Source organism: Bombina bombina, chromosome 8 (assembly GCF_027579735.1).
Source record: "Bombina bombina isolate aBomBom1 chromosome 8, aBomBom1.pri, whole genome shotgun sequence".
In the NCBI taxonomy this organism is placed as follows: Eukaryota; Metazoa; Chordata; class Amphibia; order Anura; family Bombinatoridae; genus Bombina; species Bombina bombina.
Window position 1 is genome coordinate 299,895,595 of NC_069506.1, and position 24,391 is coordinate 299,919,985.

General features: G+C 40.4%; 1 protein-coding gene across 2 annotated transcripts in view; it reads right to left on the reverse strand.

The window, feature by feature from the left end:
• Window positions 1-24,391, reverse strand: part of NFRKB (nuclear factor related to kappaB binding protein) — a 139,011-nt gene that overhangs the window by 110,478 nt on the left and 4,142 nt on the right. For both annotated transcript variants that reach the window (XM_053691500.1, XM_053691499.1), the window contains exons 5-12: window positions 23,481-23,655; window positions 22,073-22,174; window positions 19,252-19,325; window positions 17,077-17,161; window positions 13,954-14,131; window positions 12,710-12,818; window positions 11,923-12,049; window positions 11,239-11,304 (exon numbers count right to left, since the gene is read on the reverse strand). In XM_053691500.1, coding sequence (XP_053547475.1) covers window positions 11,239-11,304; window positions 11,923-12,049; window positions 12,710-12,818; window positions 13,954-14,131; window positions 17,077-17,161; window positions 19,252-19,325; window positions 22,073-22,174; window positions 23,481-23,655 — 916 coding nt within the window. The remainder of the gene's footprint in view (window positions 1-11,238; window positions 11,305-11,922; window positions 12,050-12,709; window positions 12,819-13,953; window positions 14,132-17,076; window positions 17,162-19,251; window positions 19,326-22,072; window positions 22,175-23,480; window positions 23,656-24,391) is intronic.

The window sequence follows — 24,391 nt, forward strand, 5'->3', positions numbered from 1 at the left end:
TACTTCCTGTTCCCTACACAGCTTGCACTGCCCAATACTTCCTGTTCCCTATACAGCTTGCACTGCACGATACTTCCTGTTCCCTACACAGCTTACACTGCCCAATACTTCCTGTTCCCTACACAGCTTACACTGCCTAATACTTCCTGTTCCCTACACAGCTTACACTGCCCACTACTTCCTGTTGCCTATACACTGCACTGCACGATACTTCCTGTTCCCTACACAGCTTGCACTGCCCAATACTTCATGTTCCCTACACAGCTTGCACTGCCCAATACTTCCTGTTCCCTACAGAGCTTGCACTGCCCAATACTTCCTGTTCCCTACAGAGCTTGCACTGCCCAATACTTCCTGTTCCCTACAGAGCTTGCACTGCCCAATACTTCCTGTTCCCTACACAGCTTTCACAGCCCAATAATTTTTGTTCCCTACACAGCTTACACTGCCCAATACTTCCTGTTCCCTACACAGCTTACACTGCCCACTGCTTCCTGTTCCCTACACAGCTTACACTGCCCAATACTTCCTGTTCCCTACACAGCTTACACTGCCCAATACTTCCTGTTCCCTATACACTGCACGATACTTCCTGTTCCCTACACAGCTTGCACTGCCCAATACTTCCTGTTCCCTATACAGCTTGCACTGCACGATACTTCCTGTTTCCTACACAGCTTGCACTGCCCGATACTTCCTGTTCCCTACAGAGCTTGCACTGCCCAATACTTCCTGTTCCCTACACAGCTTTCACAGCCCAATACTTTTTGTTCCCTACAAAGCTTGCACTGCACGATACTTCATGTTTCCTACACAGCTTGCACTGCCCAATACTTCCTGTTCCCTACACAGCTTGAACTGCCCAATACTTCCTGTTCCATACACAGCTTGCACTGCCCAATACTTCCTGTTCCATACACAGCTTGCACTGCCCAATACTTCCTGTTCCATACACAGCTTGCACTGCCCAATACTTCCTGTTCCATACACAACTTGCACTGCCCAATACTTCCTGTTCCATACACAACTTGCACTGCCCAATATTTCCTATTCCCTACACACTTGCTTACACTGCCCAATACTTCCTGATTTCTACACAGCTTACACTGCCCAATAATTCCTGTCCCCTATACACCTTACACTGCCCAATAATTCCTGTCCCCTATACAGGTTACACTTCCCAATAATTCCTGTTTCCTACACAGCTTACACTGCCCAATACTTCCTGTTTTCTACACAGCTTACACTGCCCAATAATTCCGGATTCCTAAACAGCTTACACTGCCCAATAATGCCTGTTTCTTACACAGCTTACACTGACATTAATACCAGTTTCCTACACAGCTTACACTGACCAGTAATTCCCGTTTCCTACACAGCTTACACTGCCTGTTCCTTACACTGCCCAATAATTCCTGTTCCCTACACAGCTTACACTGCCCAATAATTCCTGTTCCGTACACAGCTTACACTGCCCAATAATTCCTGTTCCCTACACAGCTTACACTGCCCAATAATTCCTGTTCCCTACACAGCTTACACTGCCCAATAATTCCTGTTCCCTACACAGCTTACACTGCCCAATAATTCCTGTTCCCTACACAGCTTACACTGCCCAATACTTCCTGTTCCCTACACAGCTTGCACTGCCCAATAATTCCTGTTCCCTACACAGCTTACACTGCCCAATAATTCCTGTTCCCTACACAGCTTACACTGCCCAATAATTCCTGTTCCCTACACAGCTTGCACTGCCCAATAATTCCTGTTCCCTACACAGCTTGCACTGCCCAATAATTCCTGTTCCCTACACAGCTTACACTGCCCAATAATTCCTGTTCCCTACACAGCTTGCACTGCCCAATAATTCCTGTTCCTTACACTGCCCAATAATTCCTGTTCCCTACACAGCTTGCACTGCCCAATAATTCCTGTTCCCTACACAGCTTGCACTGCCCAATAATTCCTGTTCCCTACACAGCTTACACTGCCCAATAATTCCTGTTCCCTACACAGCTTGCACTGCCCAATAATTCCTGTTCCTTACACTGCCCAATAATTCCTGTTCCCTACACAGCTTACACTGCCCAATAATTCCTGTTCCCTACACAGCTTGCACTGCCCAATAATTCCTGTTCCTTACACTGCCCAATAATTCCTGTTCCCTACACAGCTTACACTGCCCAATAATTCCTGTTCCCTACACAGCTTACACTGCCCAATAATTCCGGTTCCCTACACATCTTACACTGCCCAATAATTCCTGTTCCCTACACAGCTTACACTGCCCAATAATTCCTGTTCCCTACACAGCTTACACTGCCCAATAATTCCTGTTCCCTACACAGCTTACACTACACAATACTTCCTGTTCCCTACACAGCTTGCACTGCCAAATACCTGTTTCCTACACAGCTTACACTGCCCAATAATTCCTGTTCCCTACACAGCTTACACTGCCCAATAATTCCTGTTCCCTACACAGCTTACACTGCCCAATAATTCCTGTTCCCTACACAGCTTACACTGCCCAATAATTCCTGTTCCCTACACAGCTTACACTACACAATACTTCCTGTTCCCTACACAGCTTGCACTGCCAAATAATACCTGTTTCCTACACAGCTTGCACTGCTCAATACTTCCTGTTCCCTACACAGTCTACACTGCACAATACTTCATGTTCCCTACACAGTCTACACTGCACAATACTTCCTGTTCCCTACACAGTCTACACTGCACAATACTTCATGTTCCCTACACAGTCTACACTGCACAATACTTCATGTTCCCTACACAGCTTGCACTGCCCAATACTTCATGTTCCCTACACAGCTTGCACTGCCCAATACTTCCTGTTCCCTACAGAGCTTGCACTGCCCAATACTTCCTGTTCCCTACAGAGCTTGCACTGCCCAATACTTCCTGTTCCCTACAGAGCTTGCACTGCCCAATACTTCCTGTTCCCTACACAGCTTTCACAGCCCAATAATTTTTGTTCCCTACACAGCTTACACTGCCCAATACTTCCTGTTCCCTACACAGCTTACACTGCCCACTGCTTCCTGTTCCCTACACAGCTTACACTGCCCAATACTTCCTGTTCCCTACACAGCTTACACTGCCCAATACTTCCTGTTCCCTATACACTGCACGATACTTCCTGTTCCCTACACAGCTTGCACTGCCCAATACTTCCTGTTCCCTATACAGCTTGCACTGCACGATACTTCCTGTTTCCTACACAGCTTGCACTGCCCGATACTTCCTGTTCCCTACAGAGCTTGCACTGCCCAATACTTCCTGTTCCCTACACAGCTTTCACAGCCCAATACTTTTTGTTCCCTACAAAGCTTGCACTGCACGATACTTCATGTTTCCTACACAGCTTGCACTGCCCAATACTTCCTGTTCCCTACACAGCTTGAACTGCCCAATACTTCCTGTTCCATACACAGCTTGCACTGCCCAATACTTCCTGTTCCATACACAGCTTGCACTGCCCAATACTTCCTGTTCCATACACAGCTTGCACTGCCCAATACTTCCTGTTCCATACACAACTTGCACTGCCCAATACTTCCTGTTCCATACACAACTTGCACTGCCCAATATTTCCTATTCCCTACACACTTGCTTACACTGCCCAATACTTCCTGATTTCTACACAGCTTACACTGCCCAATACTTCCTGTTTCCTACACAGCTTACACTGCCCAATAATTCCTGTCCCCTATACACCTTACACTGCCCAATAATTCCTGTCCCCTATACAGGTTACACTTCCCAATAATTCCTGTTTCCTACACAGCTTACACTGCCCAATACTTCCTGTTTTCTACACAGCTTACACTGCCCAATAATTCCGGATTCCTAAACAGCTTACACTGCCCAATAATGCCTGTTTCTTACACAGCTTACACTGACATTAATACCAGTTTCCTACACAGCTTACACTGACCAGTAATTCCCGTTTCCTACACAGCTTACACTGCCTGTTCCTTACACTGCCCAATAATTCCTGTTCCCTACACAGCTTACACTGCCCAATAATTCCTGTTCCGTACACAGCTTACACTGCCCAATAATTCCTGTTCCCTACACAGCTTACACTGCACGATACTTCCTGTTCCCTACACAGCTTACACTGCCCAATAATTCCTGTTCCCTACACAGCTTACACTGCCCAATAATTCCTGTTCCCTACACAGCTTACACTGCCCAATAATTCCTGTTCCCTACACAGCTTACACTGCCCAATAATTCCTGTTCCCTACACAGCTTACACTGCCCAATAATTCCTGTTCCCTACACAGCTTACACTGCCCAATAATTCCTGTTCCCTACACAGCTTGCACTGCCCAATAATTCCTGTTCCCTACACAGCTTGCACTGCCCAATAATTCCTGTTCCCTACACAGCTTACACTGCCCAATAATTCCTGTTCCCTACACAGCTTGCACTGCCCAATAATTCCTGTTCCTTACACTGCCCAATAATTCCTGTTCCCTACACAGCTTGCACTGCCCAATAATTCCTGTTCCCTACACAGCTTGCACTGCCCAATAATTCCTGTTCCCTACACAGCTTACACTGCCCAATAATTCCTGTTCCCTACACAGCTTGCACTGCCCAATAATTCCTGTTCCTTACACTGCCCAATAATTCCTGTTCCCTACACAGCTTACACTGCCCAATAATTCCTGTTCCCTACACAGCTTGCACTGCCCAATAATTCCTGTTCCTTACACTGCCCAATAATTCCTGTTCCCTACACAGCTTACACTGCCCAATAATTCCTGTTCCCTACACAGCTTACACTGCCCAATAATTCCGGTTCCCTACACAGCTTACACTGCCCAATAATTCCTGTTCCCTACACAGCTTACACTGCCCAATAATTCCTGTTCCCTACACAGCTTACACTGCCCAATAATTCCTGTTCCCTACACAGCTTACACTACACAATACTTCCTGTTCCCTACACAGCTTGCACTGCCAAATACCTGTTTCCTACACAGCTTACACTGCCCAATAATTCCTGTTCCCTACACAGCTTACACTGCCCAATAATTCCTGTTCCCTACACAGCTTACACTGCCCAATAATTCCTGTTCCCTACACAGCTTACACTGCCCAATAATTCCTGTTCCCTACACAGCTTACACTACACAATACTTCCTGTTCCCTACACAGCTTGCACTGCCAAATAATACCTGTTTCCTACACAGCTTGCACTGCTCAATACTTCCTGTTCCCTACACAGTCTACACTGCACAATACTTCATGTTCCCTACACAGTCTACACTGCACAATACTTCCTGTTCCCTACACAGTCTACACTGCACAATACTTCATGTTCCCTACACAGTCTACACTGCACAATACTTCATGTTCCCTACACAGCTTGCACTGCCCAATACTTCCTGTTCCCTACACAGTCTACACTGCCCAATACTTCCTGTTCCCTACACAGCTTGCACTGCCCAATACTTCCTGTTCCCTACACAGTCTACACTGCACAATACTTCCTGTTCCCTACACAGCTTGCACTGCCCAATACTTCCTGTTCCCTACACAGTCTACACTGCACAATACTTCATGTTCCCTACACAGTCTACACTTACCAATACACTTCCATTGCTGGGTCTTTTCTCTGAATTCCACAAAAGGAGCAAAGCTGCACAATACTTCATGTTCCCTACACAGCTTGCACTGCCCAATACTTCATGTTCCCTACACAGTCTACACTGCACAATACTTCATGTTCCCTACACAGCTTGCACTGCCCAATACTTCATGTTCCCTACACAGTCTACACTGCACAATACTTCATGTTCCCTACACAGCTTGCACTGCCCAATACTTCCTGTCCCCTATACAGGTTACACTTCCCAATAATTCCTGTTTCCTACACAGCTTACACTGCCCAATACTTCCTGTTTTCTACACAGCTTACACTGCCCAATAATTCCTGATTCCTAAACAGCTTACACTGCCCAATAATGCCTGTTTCTTACACAGCTTACACTGACATTAATACCAGTTTCCTACACAGCTTACACTGACCAGTAATTCCCGTTTCCTACACAGCTTACACTGCCTGTTCCTTACACTGCCCAATAATTCCTATTCCCTACACAGCTTACACTGCCCAATAATTCCTGTTCCCTACACAGCTTACACTGCCCAATAATTCCTGTTCCCTACACAGCTTACACTGCCCAATAATTCCTGTTCCCTACACAGCTTACACTGCCCAATAATTCCTGTTCCCTACACAGCTTACACTGCCCAATAATTCCTGTTCCCTACACAGCTTACACTGCCCAATAATTCCTGTTCCCTACACAGCTTACACTGCCCAATAATTCCTGTTCCCTACACAGCTTACACTGCCCAATAATTCCTGTTCCCTACACAGCTTGCACTGCCCAATAATTCCTGTTCCCTACACAGCTTACACTGCCCAATAATTCCTGTTCCCTACACAGCTTACACTGCCCAATAATTCCTGTTCCCTACACAGCTTGCACTGCCCAATAATTCCTGTTCCTTACACTGCCCAATAATTCCTGTTCCCTACACAGCTTACACTGCCCAATAATTCCTGTTCCCTACACAGCTTGCACTGCCCAATAATTCCTGTTCCTTACACTGCCCAATAATTCCTGTTCCCTACACAGCTTACACTGCCCAATAATTCCTGTTCCCTACACAGCTTACACTGCCCAATAATTCCTGTTCCCTACACAGCTTACACTGCCCAATAATTCCTGTCCCCTATACAGGTTACACTTCCCAATAATTCCTGTTTCCTACACAGCTTACACTGCCCAATACTTCCTGTTTTCTACACAGCTTACACTGCCCAATAATTCCGGATTCCTAAACAGCTTACACTGCCCAATAATGCCTGTTTCTTACACAGCTTACACTGACATTAATACCAGTTTCCTACACAGCTTACACTGACCAGTAATTCCCGTTTCCTACACAGCTTACACTGCCTGTTCCTTACACTGCCCAATAATTCCTGTTCCCTACACAGCTTACACTGCCCAATAATTCCTGTTCCGTACACAGCTTACACTGCCCAATAATTCCTGTTCCCTACACAGCTTACACTGCCCAATAATTCCTGTTCCCTACACAGCTTACACTGCCCAATAATTCCTGTTCCCTACACAGCTTACACTGCCCAATACTTCCTGTTCCCTACACAGCTTACACTGCCCAATAATTCCTGTTCCCTACACAGCTTACACTGCCCAATAATTCCTGTTCCCTACACAGCTTACACTGCCCAATAATTCCTGTTCCCTACACAGCTTACACTGCCCAATAATTCCTGTTCCCTACACAGCTTGCACTGCCCAATAATTCCTGTTCCCTACACAGCTTGCACTGCCCAATAATTCCTGTTCCCTACACAGCTTACACTGCCCAATAATTCCTGTTCCCTACACAGCTTGCACTGCCCAATAATTCCTGTTCCTTACACTGCCCAATAATTCCTGTTCCCTACACAGCTTGCACTGCCCAATAATTCCTGTTCCCTACACAGCTTACACTACACAATACTTCCTGTTCCCTACACAGCTTGCACTGCCAAATACCTGTTTCCTACACAGCTTACACTGCCCAATAATTCCTGTTCCCTACACAGCTTACACTGCCCAATAATTCCTGTTCCCTACACAGCTTACACTGCCCAATAATTCCTGTTCCCTACACAGCTTACACTGCCCAATAATTCCTGTTCCCTACACAGCTTACACTACACAATACTTCCTGTTCCCTACACAGCTTGCACTGCCAAATAATACCTGTTTCCTACACAGCTTGCACTGCTCAATACTTCCTGTTCCCTACACAGTCTACACTGCACAATACTTCATGTTCCCTACACAGTCTACACTGCACAATACTTCCTGTTCCCTACACAGTCTACACTGCACAATACTTCATGTTCCCTACACAGTCTACACTGCACAATACTTCATGTTCCCTACACAGCTTGCACTGCCCAATACTTCCTGTTCCCTACACAGTCTACACTGCCCAATACTTCCTGTTCCCTACACAGCTTGCACTGCCCAATACTTCCTGTTCCCTACACAGTCTACACTGCACAATACTTCCTGTTCCCTACACAGCTTGCACTGCCCAATACTTCCTGTTCCCTACACAGTCTACACTGCACAATACTTCATGTTCCCTACACAGTCTACACTTACCAATACACTTCCATTGCTGGGTCTTTTCTCTGAATTCCACAAAAGGAGCAAAGCTGCACAATACTTCATGTTCCCTACACAGCTTGCACTGCCCAATACTTCATGTTCCCTACACAGTCTACACTGCACAATACTTCATGTTCCCTACACAGCTTGCACTGCCCAATACTTCATGTTCCCTACACAGTCTACACTGCACAATACTTCATGTTCCCTACACAGCTTGCACTGCCCAATACTTCCTGTCCCCTATACAGGTTACACTTCCCAATAATTCCTGTTTCCTACACAGCTTACACTGCCCAATACTTCCTGTTTTCTACACAGCTTACACTGCCCAATAATTCCTGATTCCTAAACAGCTTACACTGCCCAATAATGCCTGTTTCTTACACAGCTTACACTGACATTAATACCAGTTTCCTACACAGCTTACACTGACCAGTAATTCCCGTTTCCTACACAGCTTACACTGCCTGTTCCTTACACTGCCCAATAATTCCTATTCCCTACACAGCTTACACTGCCCAATAATTCCTGTTCCCTACACAGCTTACACTGCCCAATAATTCCTGTTCCCTACACAGCTTACACTGCCCAATAATTCCTGTTCCCTACACAGCTTGCACTGCCCAATAATTCCTGTTCCCTACACAGCTTACACTGCCCAATAATTCCTGTTCCCTACACAGCTTACACTGCCCAATAATTCCTGTTCCCTACACAGCTTACACTGCCCAATAATTCCTGTTCCCTACACAGCTTACACTGCCCAATAATTCCTGTTCCCTACACAGCTTGCACTGCCCAATAATTCCTGTTCCCTACACAGCTTACACTGCCCAATAATTCCTGTTCCCTACACAGCTTACACTGCCCAATAATTCCTGTTCCCTACACAGCTTGCACTGCCCAATAATTCCTGTTCCTTACACTGCCCAATAATTCCTGTTCCCTACACAGCTTACACTGCCCAATAATTCCTGTTCCCTACACAGCTTGCACTGCCCAATAATTCCTGTTCCTTACACTGCCCAATAATTCCTGTTCCCTACACAGCTTACACTGCCCAATAATTCCTGTTCCCTACACAGCTTACACTGCCCAATAATTCCTGTTCCCTACACAGCTTACACTGCCCAATAATTCCTGTTCCCTACACAGCTTACACTGCCCAATAATTCCTGTTCCCTACACAGCTTACACTGCCCAATAATTCCTGTTCCCTACACAGCTTACACTGCCCAATAATTCCTGTTCCCTACACAGCTTACACTGCCCAATAATTCCTGTTCCCTACACAGCTTACACTACACAATACTTCCTGTTCCCTACACAGCTTGCACTGCCAAATACCTGTTTCCTACACAGCTTACACTGCCCAATAATTCCTGTTCCCTACACAGCTTACACTGCCCAATAATTCCTGTTCCCTACACAGCTTACACTGCCCAATAATTCCTGTTCCCTACACAGCTTACACTGCCCAATAATTCCTGTTCCCTACACAGCTTACACTACACAATACTTCCTGTTCCCTACACAGCTTGCACTGCCAAATAATACCTGTTTCCTACACAGCTTGCACTGCTCAATACTTCCTGTTCCCTACACAGTCTACACTGCACAATACTTCATGTTCCCTACACAGTCTACACTGCACAATACTTCCTGTTCCCTACACAGTCTACACTGCACAATACTTCCTGTTCCCTACACAGCTTGCACTGCCCAATACTTCATGTTCCCTACACAGTCTACACTGCACAATACTTCCTGTTCCCTACAGTCTACACTGCACAATACTTCATGTTCCCTACACAGCTTGCACTGCCCAATACTTCCTGTTCCCTACACAATACTTCATGTTCCCTACACAGCTTGCACTGCCCAATACTTCATGTTCCCTACACAGTCTACACTGCACAATACTTCCTGTTCCCTACACAGTCTACACTGCACAATACTTCCTGTTCCCTACACAGCTTGCACTGCCCAATACTTCATGTTCCCTACACAGTCTACACTGCACAATACTTCCTGTTCCCTACAGTCTACACTGCACAATACTTCATGTTCCCTACACAGCTTGCACTGCCCAATACTTCCTGTTCCCTACACAATACTTCATGTTCCCTACACAGCTTGCACTGCCCAATACTTCATGTTCCCTACACAGTCTACACTGCACAATACTTCCTGTTCCCTACACAGTCTACACTGCACAATACTTCCTGTTCCCTACACAGCTTGCACTGCCCAATACTTCATGTTCCCTACACAGTCTACACTGCACAATACTTCCTGTTCCCTACAGTCTACACTGCACAATACTTCATGTTCCCTACACAGCTTGCACTGCCCAATACTTCCTGTTCCCTACACAATACTTCATGTTCCCTACACAGCTTGCACTGCCCAATACTTCATGTTCCCTACACAGTCTACACTGCACAATACTTCCTGTTCCCTACACAGTCTACACTGCACAATACTTCCTGTTCCCTACACAGCTTGCACTGCCCAATACTTCATGTTCCCTACACAGTCTACACTGCACAATACTTCCTGTTCCCTACAGTCTACACTGCACAATACTTCATGTTCCCTACACAGCTTGCACTGCCCAATACTTCCTGTTCCCTACACAATACTTCATGTTCCCTACACAGCTTGCACTGCCCAATACTTCATGTTCCCTACACAGTCTACACTGCACAATACTTCATGTTCCCTACACAGTCTACACTGCACAATACTTCATGTTCCCTACACAGCTTGCACTGCCCAATACTTCCTGTTCCCTACACAGTCTACACTGCACAATACTTCCTGTTCCCTACACAGCTTGCACTGCCCAATACTTCCTGTTCCCTACACAGTCTACACTGCACAATACTTCCTGTTCCCTACACAGCTTGCACTGCCCAATACTTCATGTTCCCTACACAGTCTACACTGCACAATACTTCATGTTCCCTACACAGTCTACACTTACCAATACACTTCCATTGCTGGGTCTTTTCTCTGAATTCCACAAAAGGAGCAAAGCTGGAAGAGGCTCCTAAAAGTTAAAAAAAGAGAATGATGTATTTTGGAAAATTTACAACAACAAAAAAAGAATATTTTGTTTTCCCAGTTTTTAATGGCTAAAAAGGACATAATATACTTTTCATTACATCCAATGTAATGAAACTTAAAGGGACAGTCAGCACCAGAATTTTTATTGTTTTTATTACCCATTACCCAGTTCTGCATAACCAGCACAGTTGTATTAATATATGTTTTACTTCTGTGATTACCTTGTATCTAAGCCTCTGCAGACTGCCCCCTTATCTCAGTGCTTTTGACAGACAAGCAGTTTAGACAATCAGTGCAGACTCCTAAATAACTCCACGGGAGTGAGCACAATGTTATCTATATGACACACACATGAACTAGTACTGTCGAACTGTAAAAAAAATGCTCTGAGCTTAGAGGCGGTTTTCAACGGTTTAGAAATCAGTTTGAGCCTTCCTAGGTTTAGCTTTTGAAAAATACCACTAAGGAAACAAAGCAAATTTAATGATAAACGTCAATTGGAAAGTTGTTAAAAATGTCATGCCCTATCTGAATCACGAAAGTTTAATTTTGACTAGACTGTCCCTTTAAAGTACGGCTACACAATCACACTAAATCTCACCTTTGCTCTCCCCACTCAAGTAAAAAAGTGCAGAGTGCACCAGATCACACCAATTAGGTGCAGCAGAGAACCAGCTATTTAATGTGCTTGCTGGCGATGACTGCCAATCTGCAACCTTATCTTCTAGCTGTAAATAAATACCAATAATAATTAGTTTATTATACGCCATATAAAAAACACTTCCCAAGAGCTTGGCAAAAATACAGAATGAGAGTACTGGTGCAACCTAAAGGGACAGTCTACTTGGAAATTGTTATTGTTTAAAAGATAGATAATACCCTAATTACACATTCCCCAGTTTTGCATAACCAGCACTGTTATATTAATAAACATTTAACCTCTATGATTACCTTGTATCTAAGCCTCTGCAGACTGCCACTTATCTCAGTGCTTTATACAAACTTACATTCTAGCCAATCAGTGCTGGTTCTTGTATGACCATTATCATACTCCACGGAAGTGAGCACAATGGTATTTATATGGCACACATGTACTAGCCCTGTCTGTGAAAAGCTAATAAAATGCACTGAGATAAGAGGCGGCCTGCAGGGTCTTAGAAACAAGCATAGGTTTAGAGGCCATAAAGTATATTGATATAACAATGTCTGTTGTTCAAAGCTGGAGAATGGGTAGTAAAGGGGTTATCTTTTTAAAAAAATCAAGTAAACTGTCCCTTTAATCTTTATAGATATTAAACTAGGGACGATGGACTATATGGAGTTATGGGACAACATACAACACTAATCAAGTGCAGTTTGATTAATTACAAATAAGGTCTGTATCTTACAAGGGGGATGCTGCAAGGCCCCTCCATCATTAGTATGTCCAGCAGCAGGCAGAAGAAACTTGCAGATATTTCATTGAATGGAAGAGGTGGTTTTACGTCCTCTAAAGGTCTGAAGGAAAAGCAAATTAAATTGTAGAGAAACGTCCAAGTGAAACAAAGGCCCATTAAATACAGTAGAATTGCATCACCACCAAGTGCACATTAAAAAGACAATTCAGTAGCAGGTACATTTTAATGAGTAGTAGATTTTTTTTCTGACAATTTTCAAAATTTGCTTTAAATTGCAGGCCACTGTATCATGTGACAACAATCAGCCTCATATACTTATACAATATGAACTGTTGCACATGCTCAGTAGTAGCTGGTGGTTCAGAGAATGTAAAAAGTCTGTGTGCAATTTGATTATGGAAGCAATTTGTAAAGTCTCTTAAAAACTGCAGGTTCTATCGGAACCATAAAAGTTTAATTTTGACTTTAGAGTGCATTTAAAAGGAATTTTGTGACCTGTACATGTTACTACACAGTAAATGATGGCAAATGGTGGTACTTTAAAGTGAAAGAAAACGTTCCCCTTTGTCTAAATCCAGGAATGCTAGTGATATTTTAGATGGAGTATAATTAATCAGTTGTAACGAAAATGCGACATAAGTAACTTTTTAATATAGTGCTGAAATTCAAATTCCTGCCACCCACTTTAAAAGTAATATTTTTGGTGAGCTAACAGTTTTACCTGTTCTCTAAGCAGTGCTCTAGCCATACAGCACTTTTGTTGCAGCCAGAGCACAGATTGGAGAATATTTCAAACTGTCAGCTCAACAAAAATATTACTTTTGAAGTGGGCGGCCAGAGCGAAGTGTATTTGAATTTCATATATACACTAAAAAGTTACAGCGCATCTTCAATACAGCTGATTAATTCAACTCCATCTAAAATATCAATATCATTCCAGTTCTGTTTACACAAAGGAGAAAGTTTACCATGACTTTAAAAAATGGACAAAAAAAAAGAAGAAGATAGAGTTCAAAACATCATATATATTCTAAATCTGCAAAAGCCAAATACAAAATAACTACTGAAACAAGCAACATGTTTGTGCATTTCCAAAAAAGACTATATGTAAATAAAGATGATAATGAAAAGGTGATATTTTTTTCTATTATGTGAATTTAATATTTTTTTTATTAATAAAGCTGCCCTTTTGTGACCAAGATTAGAGCCAGGTAATACAAGCACAGCCAGCTTACTCTTCCTTCACTGCTGTCAAGGTCATCGGAGGGCTATCTGGCGGCAAAAGCGGAGGCAGCAGGTCAGTTCTCTCGGGGGGCTCTGGGAAATCCTCTACTTCTGTTTTGATGACTTTCATCTTCTTTTTCTTGTCTCGCTCCTTCACTCGTTTCTTTATGGTGGCCAGATCAAAAAGGGCTGTGACGAGGGACAGGCAAATAATTTTAGGACGGACAGAAACTATTCCAACCTTACAAAATATCTAAAGGTTAATAGATCTTTGCCCAGCATAGACCAAATCAGTATTAAAGCCTCAACAGTGTTCCACCAATAACCCACAGACTTCATATTAAAGGAACAATGTAATATAAAATAAACGGAGCAGCATTTACACATCAAAATATTTGTTTTGCCTAAAAGAAATATGTAATGGAGTTTAATATTGCAGAACTAGTTTTCTACGAATATAACTCATTGGCTGATAATAACAACTGCCTCTGTGTTACTGGTGGAGAGTGACGCACCTTTGAAACTGTGATAACAAAAACTTTGCTTTATTCGGGAAAACAAACATTTTGAAATTCCCTCTTTTCTAAGAAAGGTAAAAGCCCATTACAATGTCCCTTCAAGACCACAGTCAGGGGATTTACTTGAATGATGAATAAAATGTCAGATTATTATTCATTATTGCTTTTGTGGGAGGGATATATTAATGTACTGAAAAAGTGCCTAATTTATAAATACCTTTTATTGTCTATACACTTTCCATATCCATGCATGTTATAATTTAAGTTCCTCTTTATATCGTGGATGATAGGCGATGTGTCTCACATATTGGGGATCACTGTATGTCCTGTTTATAATTTTTTCTCTTTTGGAAACCAGTGTGAATTATTCATTACTTCTTGTTTTAGTATTTATTTATTTTTTATACAAAACTGTAAATCACTGAAGTAGAGTTCACTAACATTAAATAGATATTAAACAATATTGGAATGCAATATGCAGATTTTTTTCTCTCCATAAATGCAAGCCTTAAATTCTACAAAACAAAAAACTATAAGTACATGTTCTATTGAACCTAAGGTGATAATATTTGTAACTGATTGTCTTTACTAATTACAGATAAAGCATCCTGTCTCCTTAGGACTTTTGAGAAGTAGCACTTTTAATACTACTAGGCCAGTGGTTTTCAACCTATGAGTCGTGGCTGCACCTAAGTTGAAGTGTGCCACTTTAAAAACCAATGCAATAAGACAGGGTTTAAAGGGACACTGAACCCAAATGATTCAGATAGAGCATGCAATTCAAGCAACTTTCTAATTTACTCCTATTATCAATTGTTCTTCGTTCTCTTGCTATATTTATTTGAAAAAGAAGGCATGTAAGGTTTTTTTGGTTCAGTACTCTGGACAGAACTTATTTATTGGTGGGTGAATTTATCCACCAATCAGCAAGAACAACCAAGGTTGTTTACTAAAAATGGGCCGGCATTTAAACTTATATTCTTGCATTTCAAATAAAGATACCAAGAGAATGAAGAAAATGTGATAATAGGAGTAAATTAGAAAGTTGCTTGAAATTTCATGCTCTATCTGAATCACGAAAGAAAAAATTTGGGTTCAGTGTCCCTTTAATTATACCATGTCTGAACAACAGAGGTGCCTAGAAAATGTGTCCTGTACCAAGGAGAATACCCTGGTCCTGCTTGTTGAAAGGAGAAGGATGTGGAGCCAGTTGGTGATTCTGCCAACAGCAAAATGCCGGCACCAGACTCCATCATAATAGCGTGCACACAGTAGCTCCGACTGGAGATAGATAAGTGACATTGCAATGAGCTGGTATGTTTACAGTTAAACCAAGGCTCCTGGCTTCCGCATGTCACAGTTGACTGACTATGAGCCAGGTGTGCGGAGCACCTGGCTCTATTAGAAGTCAGATGATTCCCTGTATAGCTGATCTGCCTACCAGTGTTCAATAGTGTCCTCCACTAGCCACACCTATTTGTCACTCAAATTCCATTTCTCTAGTCCGATTGGTTCATATCTCCTTTTCCACACCCTCTTTCTACTAGCCCCACCCCTGACAGCTTCATACTACTAATGGTTAGAGCAAATTGGTGTGCCTTGGCAATTTGTATCTCATTTTCGTGTGCCTTGGTCTAGAACAGGTTGGGAACCACTGTACTAAACACAAACTTTCAATCACCCACTTGATTTACATCAATACTGGAGAAACCTCTTTATATTTACAGTGGGATATGGATAACAATGACAACGTGACTGTACATGACACTGACCCAAAGAAACATTTTGTAATAATTACTTCACAGGGTACAAATGAGAATACACATTTTTCTACATGTCCAGTGCTGTATACAGGAGTATCCCAGGCCAGCGCTGGGGTGGGTTACTAATGCATTCCAGAGCCAATGTTAACACTATTGCTTAAAAGCATCTTCTATTGCCTATAAATAGCAGGAGATAAAATTACCAGGCAACTAGAAGTCGTATAGCTGGGGCACATGTATCATAGCCTTCCTTAGACAAATGATAACTCCAGAAAAGTATATCTAATATCTCATGACATGGATTCTGAAATATCCAAATTTAAAGGGATACTGAACCCACATTTTTTCTTTCATGTAAATGTAGCCACCAATCAGAAAGCACTACCCAAGTGCTCAACCAAAGAAGGGCCGGCTCCTAAACTTACATTCCTGCTTTTTCAAATAAAGATACTAAGACAACTAAGAAAAATGGAGAATAGGAGTAAATTAGAAAGTTGCTTAAAATGACATGCTCTATCTAAATCATGAAACAAATTGGGTTCAGTGTCCCTTTAAAAACAAAGACAGTAGTAGTAAGTACTCTAGTAGCAGTAGGCAAGTTATCCAGAAATACAGCTTCCTACTCCAACCTGTTCTTTTTTCATCTTAAAGAGCTGCGCAATAATATTGGCCATCGTTCTTCTACATGTTGTCTCAAGTAAAGAGTTCATGCGTAAAGCAAACTGAAGTTGTGGTTATGTGACATTTAAGACCTGTTCCTTTAAGATCAATGACAAATAATTACAATTAAAAAAGGGGTAAAATATCAATCTAACGAGACTTTTTAACAGGTACAAAATATAGGTGTTCTTACCTGCAAGTGATCCTTTCCTACCAGCGTTAGCCCGAGTCATGATATCATCCATGGTCACATTGTCTGTCATTAGGTCTGGATGATCCTGCACAACAGAATGAAGGACAGAATTATAGGCAGAACAATCATTCTCATCCCTCCCATGTAACATCCCTGTTATCCAATACTATGATAAACAACTGGTTCACAATGGTTTGTTGACCACATCATGTCAATGAAAATACTAAAAACGTTGGGAAATTCACAGGAACTCGCACGTGGAGAGCTGTGGGTTACGCTACAGGCTGTGGTGCTTTATTTTTTCTTTCCAGCAAAGGAAGGAAACTGGTTAAGAGGTGAAAAGGAAATTAAACCCAAAATGTTTCTTTTGTGATTCAGAGGATGCCTTTTTTGAAAAAGTTTCCTATTTACTTTTGTCAAATGTGCTTCGTCCCCATGGTATTCTTTGTTGAAGAGCTACCTAGATGGGTGTCTGAAGCAGTACATGGCAGGAAATAGTGCTGGCATCTAGTGTTCTTGCAAACGGATAACATCTGCTTCCATATAGTGCTCCAAATATGTGCCCGCTCCTGATCCTTATGTCGCTGCTTTTCAACAAGATACCAATAGAACAAAGAAAATTTGATAATAGATAAAAAAAAAATTGGGTTTCACGTCCCTTTAAGTAAAACACACTGCTTTATTTTTCTATGAATATCCTTTTACACCTAGTGACGTATTCTTTGGTTTACGTTTTATAAAACATTACAATTGTTTGTTTCTTTTTGACCATATTTTAGGAATTTGAAGGCAACTTTACAAATCTGAAACAATACGGAACATGCCAATGTAAAATCATTAAGAGAACTAGATATTAAATGGATTTCAAACCAATAGTTATTGTATCTAAATAGAAAGCCCGGATATTACATAGTGTATGTATACTGATAGAAATGCGCATATATACTCTGAGTATACTTGTACTTAGACCAAACAATAAATTATGCTGAAGTATGTAGCAGAGAGTTTTAGCTAGAATGTGGCACGTTGCTAGGAGGATCAAAGGTAAAAATAGTGAAGACTACAGAACATTTTTCTGTATATTATCAAATTTGCTTTGTTCTTTTGGTATTCTTTGTGGAGTACAAAACCTAGGTAGGCTCATATGCTAATTTTTAAGCGCTTGAAGGCCCCCTTTTATCTCACTGCATTTTGACAGTTTTTTTACAGCTAGAGAACGCTAGTTCATGTGTGCCATAGATAACATTGTGCTCACTCCAGTGGAGTTACCTAGGAATCAGCATATCAGTCAAAAGAACTGAAATAAGGGGGCAGTCTGCAGAGGCTTAGATACAACAAGGTAATCAGAGGTAAAAAGTGTATTTATATGCAAAACTGGGGAGAAGACTGTCCCTTTAAGAAATTGTTACAGTTGATTTAGTTCAATATATTTAAAGGGACAGTCTACACTAGAATTGTTATTGGTTAAAAAGATAATTCCTTTTTTACCCATTCCCCAGTTTTGCATAACCAACACAGTTATATTTATATATTTTTTACCTCTGTAATTATCTTGTATCTAAGCCTCTGCAAACTGCCCCTTTATTTCAGTTCTTTTGACAGACTTGCAGTTTAGCCAATCAGTGATGGCTCCCAGGTAACTTCACGTGCATGAGCACAGTGTTATCTATATGAAAAACATGAACTAACACCCTCTAGTGGTGAAAAACCTGTTAAATTGCATTCTTAAGAGGCGGCCTGCAAGGTCTAAGAAATTAGCATATGAACCTCCTAGGTTAAGCTTTTAACTAAGAATACCAAGAGAACAAAGGAAAATTGGTGATAAAAGTAAATTGGAAAAATGTTTAAAATTACATGCTCTATCTGAATCATGAAAGTTTTTTTTGGACTAGACTGTCCCTTTAATGTGCAGTTAAATAACATTTTAGAGTCTAAACTGAATTCATGAAAGTCAGGACGTTTTTAGTTTAATCCTTTTTATAAATGGTCATATGTTTAAAATTATAAATATAAATGCCCCCTTCCGACAAACCACTGTACATGGGGTGTTCCTGTGGCAGGAGGGGGTGATAAGACTAGAGGCTAATTTGTCATAAACAACTGAAGCATCACAGCATAAATAAGCTACCTCATTCAAACCTTTTTTTATTAATTTAGATTTAATACTCTACTTACCGGCTGACGTTTCCTTTTCTCCCGATGTCGTCTTAACAGTAGCTTCAAATCACGGTTGTCAAGTTCTAGTTTGTCTTCGAATTTATAAAAAAAAATTGATTATTATTTATACAGAATCACAAAGAAAAAAAGGGACAGTGAGAGTGACTTTACTGACAGGCAACATGAAATATAATTATTTTAAATACATCATAGAAAAAAAGGTTAACAAAAAAAATTCTAACTTTTAAATGTGGTAAAATTCAGTCTCTTTATTAAGTAAAGTAGAAGCTATCATCTGTAAGATGAGACCCAGTTTCCAGTCCAATGAAGAGGAACAAGGTAAAACCTTCTCTAGATGTTGTTAAGCATGCATACTGGTTGCACAACAACTGATGTAAAACAGTGCGTGAAAAAAAGTGTAAAAAAAAAGCTTAAGTATTTTAATAAAATTTCCAAAAACCTGAAAAATAACTTACACTTTAGTGTTGCCAAGCATAGCCTGCTCCACCCCCCTTATCAGTGTCCTACTACAAACCTTGTGCAATCAAGTAACAAAGTGTGCATGTGAGGATAATTACTTATGCAAGTAAGGGGGGTTGAGGAGGGACAGCAGGAACTGCTATTGTTTTTTGCCAAGAGGCTTGCTTGTTTCCATGAGGATGTCACATGCTTTGTGAAAGCTTCAGTCAGATGTCATGTTACTGTGTCCCCTACCCTGCACATGCGCATTCGGCTGAAGCTGTGACCTGAATAGCGCCTTCCATGTATAGAAATGCCCGGGGGGGAGCTTGGTGCAAACAAAATTAAAGTGGTTAATGTGGGTTAAAAACAGAAACCATTTTGCAGGTAAGCTTTAACTGCATTATATATTTAGAAACTTATGTTAGTTCATATTATTTTATGTCCCTTTAAGCTCCAAGCAGTCTAAAGATATATTATAATTTTCAAGAGCTCAAAAGAAAGACAAGTCAAAAGTTTTAGAATCAAACAAATTAGAACAAGGAGTGAGACGCCAAATTGTCTGATCCTAACTAAGGAAGAAATAGATAATCAATGGATGTTCTACAAACTTAACAGAAATACATTATGTAGAAGCTCAAATATCTTCAAGCTAAATATAAGCTCACAATCCTGTTTTCTAACATCCTAGTAGAACTACAGTCCCAGATGTAGACTTTCCTATCTTTAATAAAGTGCTAAACATAGTCTGGCAGTGCACAGGGAGCCCCTGTGTCTTATTGTCACGAACTAAACCTTTATACTGAAGATCCCTCAGAGTAGCTGTAGAAAACGAGTTGCATGAGGTCACTCATGTAATTCCAAAATTCCAACCTTTCCCCATTACCCTCATTTTCCTCCAAGGAAGTAAAAGTCTCACTATTCAACCCAGTAAAGACAAATCTTAGGAATAAAATATATATATAAAAAAAAAATCACAACCATACCCACCCCTCCTTAAGACACACTCTGTCCTACACACTCTGTAAAAAACATTTTTAACAATGTTTTTTAGAATAAAAAAATAAAAGCACCAACTTAGAAAGTCTTTTCAAAACTATCAGCGCAGGAAATATTGAAAATAATTTTCTGACTTGAGTGCTGCCTACAGCCATAATATCCATAACTAGATGGTCTTTTATATACTAAATGACCTTCTGAAATTCCTGCTCGTTCAGTCCTCACCCTCCTTGCGGAACTTAATGTTTACAAATATAATCTACTTGCTGGTTTGCATGACCGGGCTGCTCTTGTAGATGTATTGCTCTTAAAAAAAACATTTGGAGGCATTATGAATCTAGTTGGGGCATCTTGTCATTGTCTTGTTTATTTGACATATTACATTGCTTATATGTTGCTTGTTGTCACCTTTACATATGTGAAATGAAGTCTACTGGAATCTCAGAAGGCAAAAGCAACTGCTCTTTGCTGATGATTCATTTGGCTTCACAGATCCTGAAGGAGAAATGTATCGATATTGCTCCCCTATTTAGGTGAATGGAATTCATAGAGTTTATCCCTTCCCACTAAGCAGAAATTTACTGATAACAGTGATAGATCACTTACCATTTATAAAGATCCTCTAGTTAGTGAGGAAGCCAAGTACGACAACACTTTAAGCCTTTATTAAAACTATGTTCAAAATATGTCACACATTTAAATAACCAAGAAGAGAGGAGACCTTTATAACATAAGCAAATCAAGAACAGCACAGATTTCTTAGCAATTTATCCACCATCATCCAAAGAAGATATTGTCTGGCAGAGAAGCCATAATGCAAACCACCACTAATAGAGGACGCACAAGCTAAAACCTGAGATAATGGCAATAGAATACAGTGTATTTAACATGGAAATAATTCTACAGGATCCACCACACACCATCATTCTTCTTTGGTTCACTGACCAAGTGCAATTCCAGCATCTACTCTACAGTACATCTTCCATGTGGCTTTATAATAACAGGTGATGATGCCACAAAGTACCAAACAACAATAATACGAAAGGAAACGTATACTTCACCTCAAATGGCTTTTTATATAAAAAGCAGAACTGTTGCCCATCAACCTGTTTTGAAATCGAGCTAAAATAATGCGCCACAATGTATCCTTTAAAGCCTCTGAAGTGGGTACTACCCTTTTCCTGTCCATCAGCCTACAGGTCAGATTTCATTGGTAAATTGGCTTCTACAATAAGCAAAGTCTGCTGATAAGAAGTAGAGTGATGAAAAACTATTTCTTAAATGATACTAATATAATTATATTGTGTTGTACAGCTAAAGGAAAAAGGTCTCATAATGGCTAAAATAAAACTACTTACAAAATGAAAACACCAGTACTCACCTGCTGTCTTCATATCCTGCGTGGAAAGTGTAGGTATAACTCTCAATGGAACTCCAACACTTGGTGAATGGGTAGAAGAGGAAGGGAGCCAAGAGCTCAGATCTAATGAGAAGCAACAAATAGATGTAAAAGTCATGTATATTACACATATATAGCTAGATTGGTTTTCCTCTATATGAGGGAAATTCACGTATTCCTTTAGTTCTGAAAAAAGTCTAAACTAAACTTCATGATTCAGACAGCGAGTGAGAGCACAGCTTTAAAAAAAATAAAAATATTGCTATTTATTTCATGTATCAGCGTTCCTGAACTGCAAAGCAATACAATATTTGCTAACAAAATTATTTTTCAATGTTGTGTTTAAATGCCGATATAGTTAAATGTGTATTAGCCTCAAACCAGCATTATTGTTGTTATTATTACAACAAGTCAACCCACTAATAGGTCACCCAGAATTCAGAGAATTGTAAAGGGACAGTGTACATAAAAATGAGTTTACAATGTTTATTCTAGTAGCTGCTGTGTATAAAATGTATGGGAAATTGATCCATTAGGTTTACTTTTTGTATGAAATAGCTGTTTTTGCAAGTTGAAACCACAATGGGCTGAGTGTGCAGGGAGGGCACTTTTTTTCTCTATCCACAATGACCTTCTTATCTTACCTCTGTCTAATACAAAAAAGCAAGTGCACATTTTAGCATAAATATCTCAGGGAGTGTAAATTATTCTGAAGCTTCATATATACATAGCTTTAATATAGCCAATACTTAAAGGGACAGTCTAGTCAAAATTAAACTTTCATGATGCAGATAGGGCATGCAATTTAAACAATGTTCCAATTTACTTTTATCATCAAATTTGCTTTGTTTCTTTGGTATTCTTTGTTGAAAACTAAAGCCAGGTAGGCTCATATGCTAATTTCTAAGCCCTTGAATACCGCCTCTTATCTCAGTGCATTTTTACAGTTTTTCAGAGCTTAACAACACTAGATCATATGTGCTATATAGATAGCATTGTGCTCACTCCTGTGGCATTATTTATGAGTAAGCGCTGATTAGCTAAAATTCAAGTCTGTCAAAAGAACTGAAATAAGGGGGAAAGACTGTAGAGGTTTAGATACAAGGTAATCACAGAAGTAAAATGTATTAATATAACAGTGTTTATTATAAAAGGGAATGGGGAATAAAGGGGATTAGCTAACTTTTTAAACAATAAAAAATCTGGAGTATACTGTCCCTTTAAGATATAACAAGCAAAATAGATCAATTTCAAATGACAAAATAAAGATAAAAGGAGCTATTTGTAAAAAATTTAAGTCAATAAGAACACTGACCATTTAACCATCCCCGTACATACATAATTCCACACCTTGTTCTACTGTATTAGGCCTTAACAGTACTAGACTCACCTTCCTCTTCAGAAGACAAGGCGCCATCTCCACATTCTTCCTTCACCTCGCGCAGAATCTTTAGGTATCGCCTCTGAGCCAGTCTCTCCCGCTCTTCTGGAGTATTCCTTAAAGAGGCAGGTTTTCGTTTCATCACAAAATCTGGGCCATTTTTCCTGGCAAGATCTAGTAGCTCCTAGAATACATCCAAGGGAGTGCGAAACAATTATTTTGCTTTATGAGATAACATTAACCTCTTGGCTGTCAAAGTGCTGTAACCCCTCCCCATGATGGTAATAAGGTGAAGCATTTGCAATAAACTTGGATCCAAAAACCCAAATGATATGGCTCTGTTCAGATATAGTATTGAATGTCATAACATTTACAATGAAACTGTACAAAAAAAGGCAGATATCTCAAAGCTGATGGACTTAACTTTAAATCAGATTTTATTACATAATAATCTTGCACATTCAGAAAATAAAGCATTTAAAAAAAAAAAAAAAACACCCTGAACTTCTCAGGTTTTGCCACAGTCAAAAAATAAATATTATTTAATTCATCCATAAAGTCTCCGCACAAAGATTTTTTTTTTAAGGTTCTTTCCCAGACTTTATTTCCCCTGAAGAGAAAAGAATAGAAATGGAAGCCAAGAAAATACTTGTAGAAGTGATTTAAAGGTACATTACAGGAAAACATCTTCTATCATGAATGTGAAAAACTATTGAAAAGATGGAAAGTATATCAGTACCTCACTAGCTAAAAAGGACAATTGCCATAGCTGAACTGACAAAGACACAAGAAAAAGTAGATCAGCACAGTATAAGTTTTTTAAAAACCTGTAAAGCGTTTTAAAATACATTCTTCAAGATGAAAAAAATATTAGTACAATGTCTCTGTTTCATGCTAAGTGCCAACAATACAGAGCAGTA